At 36.2% G+C, this 6,221-nt stretch overlaps 1 protein-coding gene across 9 annotated transcripts in view; it reads right to left on the reverse strand.

Annotated features, from left to right (window-relative positions):
* letm1 (leucine zipper-EF-hand containing transmembrane protein 1) overlaps nt 1–3,157 on the reverse strand; it is a 35,886-nt gene extending 32,729 nt beyond the window's left edge. For 2 of the 9 annotated variants that reach the window (XR_005203644.1, XM_037746995.1), the window contains exon 1: nt 2,792–3,154. Coding sequence is in view for 8 of the 9 variants with exons in the window: in XM_037746995.1 (XP_037602923.1) it covers nt 2,792–2,876 (85 nt within the window). In the remaining variant the exon portion in view is untranslated. Of the gene's footprint in view, nt 1–2,791 lie in introns of all 9 variants that reach the window. The other 7 variants (XM_037746996.1, XM_037746997.1, XM_037747003.1 and 4 more) reach the window with 7 other exon arrangements.
* Nucleotides 3,158–6,221: the final 3,064 nt, after the last annotated feature.

Consider the following 6,221-nt stretch of genomic DNA (forward strand, 5'->3'; position numbering starts at 1 on the left):
TGCCAGAGCTTGTATTGCCTTGTAACTTTGTACAACAGTATATGTGACTTTACATCTCAATATTACTATACAATACCAAATGTTGTGATGCTGTTGGGAAACAGAAAAAAACAAAAATCTATATCATATTGACAAATATTGCAAAAATTAGTCAAAACTTATTTTGATTTAACACCAAATAGTTGCAGGTTACAGCTTCACAAATATGAAGTGCTTCCTCTGTATCATATCATAAAATTGTTTATTTTGACTATTGGTCAGACAAAGCAAACCAATTTATAAAATACTTTGAGCTCAGATAACACTATAAAGGTAGTATAAATACCTTTGCAGTGTTTGTGTCTACCTGTCCAGGGACTGCAGGTGTAAAGTAGGCTAGTAGCTAAATATGGTAAGCATCTCTTCTCTTTGTATGAGATTAATGTTTTTTTGTGCATTTCTTTATTTCTTTATATGCATTAGCATACATTATTCAACATTCCTGTGGCTCAACATTTCACAGCCTTGTCCAAACATCAACAATAAACAGATGACCAGTATAAACTGTGCTCCATGGTCGCAAAACAGAGCATTTGGGTTCAGATTCTGCACAACATAGAACCATAATATATCCTCGCATCCTGCTTTAGATCGTTAGATTTGGGTATCTTGTGGATGCTGAATAAACAGATGGGAATCTGTCTGCCATAACAGCAAGCATCCTCACAGACTGAGGTAGAAGGAGGGGGGCGCTTGCCAGCCAGAATAGAGGCTGTCCCAAATCATGTTTATATGTTCCTCATCAGAAAAGGTGCGGTGCCTCGAGCTGCACTGTCTCCCGAAGAAATGATAAAACTCATACATGTAAAACAGACTCATCTTGATGCTAAGTTAATTGTTAGCTTTATTTCATCTGGTCTCCGTAGACAAAACGTTATGCCAATTTATGAAATACTTTGAGCTCAAATAACATTACAAACGTAGCACAAATCCTTTTGCAGTGTTTGTGTCTACCTGCCCTGCAGGGACTGCAGGTGTAAAGCAGCTACTAAATATGGTACAAAGCCTCTATTTTCTTTGTATGAGATTGTTTTTGTTTTTTTGTGTGTGGCCTCTGACATATAAAAATAATAAAAAAAATAACCTTTGACATGTTATAGCATAATTCAAATGGGGAGACATAATATATATATTTAGATGTATATATTTATGTGCATATGCATTTGCAATGTTAAACTGTGCATAGCATCCTCACAGACTGCAGAGGAAGGAGGGGGCGCTTGTCCTCAAATAACCTGAATCCCAAATCATTTTTATATGCTCCTTATTGAATTCTCATCAGAAAAGGAGTGGTGCCTCGAGCTGCACAGTCTCAAGAAGAAGTGATAACACTAAACACAACTTTATGAAGAGAAAGGGATTTGTAGCTTGAGATAATGAATGATGGTTGGTTTTAAATGTGATGCTGTCACCTTGAGTCACCCACCATCTTCCTGAAAACACAAACAGGGCCTACCAACCCAGGAGCTGTAAACAACGTTACATGACTCCTTTTGTTAGCTTTATTTCGTCTGGTCTCCATAGACATAACATTAAGTGAATTTATTAAATACTTTAAGCTGAGATAACACTACGAATGTAGCACAAATACCTTTGTAGTGTTTGTGTATATATAATATATTTACATTCAACATTTCACAGCCTTGTCCAAACATCAACAATAATCAGAAGATAAACTGTGCTCCATTGTTGCAAAAACAGGGCATTTAGGTTCAAAATCAGCACAACATAGGTCCATAATATGGCCTCCTTTGTCGTTGCTTTAGATTCGTGTATCTTGTGGATGCTGAATAAACAGATGGGAACCAGCCTGCCATAACAACGAGCATCCTCACAGACTGCAGTGGAAGGAGGGGGGTGCTCGCCAGCCAGAATAAGAGGTTGTCCTCAAATAACCTGGATCCCAAATCATGTCTGTGTGCTCCTCATCACAAAAGGTGTGGTGCTTCAAGCTGCAGTCTCCCGGATAAGTGATAACAATAGATGACCAAAATAAACTGTGCTGCATGGACAGGGCATTTAGACTAAACATCAGCACAATATAGAACCATAATATATCCTCATTCGTTTTAGATCCCACAACACATCTTGCTTTGCATCTTTAGATTCAGGGCATCTTGTGGATGCTGAATAAACAGATGGAAACCAGCCTGCCATAACAACGAGCATCCTCACAGACTGCAGTAGTAGGAGGGGGGCGCTCGATAGCTAGAATAAAAGGTTGTCCTCAAATAACCTGACTCCCAAATCATGTCTATATATTCTCCTTATTGAATCCTCATCAGAAAAAGGTGCAGGGTGCCTCAAAGCAGAGGACGTGATAACACCAAAACCACACATGTAATAACAGCCTTTATGCACAAAAAAACGTGTTTGTAGCTTAAAATAATACATGATGGGCGGTATTTAATGTGATGCTGTCACATTGACTCACCCACCATCTTCCAGAAAACACAAACAGAGCCAACCAACCCAGAACCTGTAAACTCATTTGATGCTAATATAATTAAGTTAATTGTTACCTTTTTTGTCTGGTCTCCATAAACATATACCATACTCCATACAATACCTTAAGCTCAGATAACCCACCATCTTCCTAAAAAACCCAAACAGGGCCAACCAACACAAGCACCTGTAAATACGGTTACCTCTTGATGCTAATAAGTTGATTATTAGCTTTATTTCTTCTGGTCTCTATATATAAATAATAAACAGTGAGTTAACTAGTAAGAAAGGAAGATAGAAAGCTTACCTTTACCTTTCCTGAATTCGCTTTTTAACGACCTGGACGTTTTCATTAAAGGTGCCCGAGACCTGGTAAACAGGATTAACGCCATGTGGAGGCTTTCTGTTTGAACTCAGCCGTTTTAACCGTTACTGTCAGTTAGAACCGTTACTGTCAGTTACTAGCTAAGCTAAGTTAGCCGGTTAACTAGTCACTGTTTGTTCAAGGCGTCGAAACGAAAGAAAGCGCTAACGTGGTACATAGGAATAACGACAAAAATCCTGGTATCCTTTTAGGAAGCTAAGACGCATGTATAACTAACTGTACAACGGAAAGTTTCGCTCCATGTCGTGTTATGTCCTTCCCTTCTCTTCTACGTAGATGACAGCTAACCGGACTGGATCCCGAGTGACGTCAAACTGCTGTTGTTGTGTGTTAAGCAGCTCGTGATCGTATGATGAGAAGAAACTTCCGGTGTGTTTATAAAGTAAAAGCTCGTGTTTCCGGGTTGGAGGGAGGCTGGTTGCAAGCGGTTGCAAAGGTGGTTGTTTGAGGTGTCAAGGGAACTTTACTTTTTCTATCTTTAAAAAGTCTTGTATCAGTGCAATTTATACGTTGAATATTGTGAAAGAGCTGCAAAATCAAATCACCAAATTGCTATTTCTGAAAAATGTATTAAGAAACCGTTAATGGATAAAATAATCATACAAAAATGTCTGTTTTTGCCTAATCCAGTGTGTTAAATATCTGACAAATTAAGGTGCTTCTTTGATGCAAAAAACACATAAGCACCCAGCATTACTATACAAACAAATCTATATCATATTGACTAATATTGCTAAAAAATATGGGGAAAAAAATTAAAATAATAAAAAAAATTAAATAAAAATATTTATTTTGATAATGAATAATTGTTTTGCCTGCACACTACTCCATGCCACAATATTTTTACTGATCTATTTGACATATTGATTTGATATATTTGATTGATCTTTTTCACACTTTAACTTGATGAAGATCCAAGCAGGATCAAAATCAGTCAATAAAAAAGTAATGTGCAGGCGTTACCTTTTTCTTTACTGACACTGTTTTGATTACCTCACACATACGTATAATTATTTTTCTTCAACAATGAATAATTGTTTTAACATCAAATATTCACAGGTTGCAGCTCCACAAATAGGAGGTCTGATAACTGAATAGCATGACAAAGGTATAGTGCAAAGTTACCTTTGTATTGTTTGTGTCTACCAATATATATATATAGAGAGAGTTTAACATAAGTGATCCAAGTAGTCTTTTATTTATGCTGTGAAAGACTATATAAGTTAATCAAAAATAGTATCCTTTGATAAGGTCAAACTAAAGTGCCATGTAGCTATTTTTGTGGGCAAAGGGATTTTCAGATTGATTCTATTTTTAATTCCCATCTAGATTGCACTTCCTAAAGATGGCCATAAATATTTAATTGAATTCACTTTCTATCCAGCTAAAGTGGACTGCTCCAGCAAACATTATGTTGAGTGAGGGGGTAAAAATACATCTGGGGCAATGTTTGAATAGACTTAACAATGTTACAGTAAGAGCCAAGCAAACTAAATCAGTCACTCTGAGCACAACAAGTGGAGGGCTTTGTGTTTTTCCTAATGTACTTATTGCATTTTTTTCCAAACTTGTCTTCATTAGAGAAGCAAGTGTGATCCAAAAACCAGCAGGATACTGTGGGCGAGGAAAGGGAAAGAGCTGCATTTCCACAGCATCATCCTCATTACCACAGCTGTAGGAAGCCCAACTGTGCAAGTGGAGCTCCTCAGCAGCCAGCAGATAAGACTGTGGCTACAGCCACACTAATAGCTACCTATTGTGTTTGCACAAGGCAGCTTCCAACTGTGAATGAGTAACTGTGTGAGTGTGAGCAAGAAAGCATTGCTTAAAACTTCTGTGAATGAATAAAGGAACTAAAAATAGAAATAGGTATCCACTGCAGATCTTTTTGCATTTGTGCTGTTCTTCAGGAAATCATTTTTTAATTCACAGCATTATGTTGAAGTCCGTTTCCCCATTGATTTGTGTTTCCCCTTTTTAAACCCAATGTATTTATTAAAGCAGCCAACACAACTATGAATTATTATTTAATCTACCTTTAAAGATAGGTAATAATGGAATGTCCACATGCTCAATACTCATCAACTATCATTCAGTGCAGTAATATTGCATCAAGGATGGTGGCTTCTTTTATTTTGAAAGGCAAACGTTTGCAGGAAGTGGGTTGTATTATTTCAGTAATTTTCCCCTCCCCCTAGCTTCCTCTGCTGGTACTGCAGCTTGAGTTTACAGTACAGTATTTATGTGGAGCAAGAAGGCCTGTGCTCTGCCATAACCAGGTCGTTGCTTTGAGGAATCATCTAGGTTTCAGTTTCTTTTTTTTCTATGATCACCTGTGTGTTTCATATTTAGAGCAATTAGATGACATGTGATGAGAATCTATGTAGTTGTGTCATATTTTCTTCTTGTAAGGGAACAAGGGGACAGTATTTCTGGCTATACTCTATGTTATATGCATTGGCTTTACTTTGGATCAATACTGACAGTGATATGTGGATTATGGATTGTGGACATCTGGTTAATTAAGACCAGTGTCACTGTATCCTCCAGAGGACTGCAATCCACCCCTAAGGAATACAGCACAATTAGATAATATACGACCACGACTATTGTATATATAGATATTGCATTATTGGTTCCAGATTCAGAGTAACATTTACCACTTTTTTTACCTGTAAATAATAGTAAAAACTTCTAAATTACCTAACATGAGACTGTGGACTGACTTGGTTTAGGGTAGGTTATCGTTACAGTCTATAATGACTTCTTCTTCATTTAGCTTCATGTAGCTGTTTAACAGACCCTGATTGTTTTTTTTTATTTATTTAATTAAATGTATCTACTTTATTCATCTTTTCCTTTCCTTGCATTTTATTTGTTTTATAATTTATTTTATTTTTTACATTATTTTTATACTGTAAAATATTTTAACATAACATGAAAATGTTTATGTAACTACTGTATTGAAATTTCAAACTAAAGTGTGAAAAAAAAGCGAAGATTAATCTGTAAACATTTTATTTTTTTAATTTAATAATATTATGAATATTAGGTATATATATATTTGACGTGGGCACACTGATATAATGTTTTTACATTATATTTACATTATACATTTCATATCTCATACTTCCGTTTTACTGTACTGATGATGCGGTTTAGGGGTTCTAACGGCAATACATTTAACGTTAAACGTTAAATGACATGTTAGATGTCACGGCTCGTTTACATTACTGTTGTTGGAAACAAATAAGCATTGTTAAGTGGAAGTAGCACTAATAATTGTAAAAATAATGTATAAAAGTGGTGAACTGATGTGAAACAGTCTGGATGAACCGGGGTCAGCTACTTA

This window comes from Sebastes umbrosus, chromosome 16, assembly GCF_015220745.1.
Source record: "Sebastes umbrosus isolate fSebUmb1 chromosome 16, fSebUmb1.pri, whole genome shotgun sequence".
NCBI lineage: Eukaryota > Metazoa > Chordata > Actinopteri > Perciformes > Sebastidae > Sebastes > Sebastes umbrosus.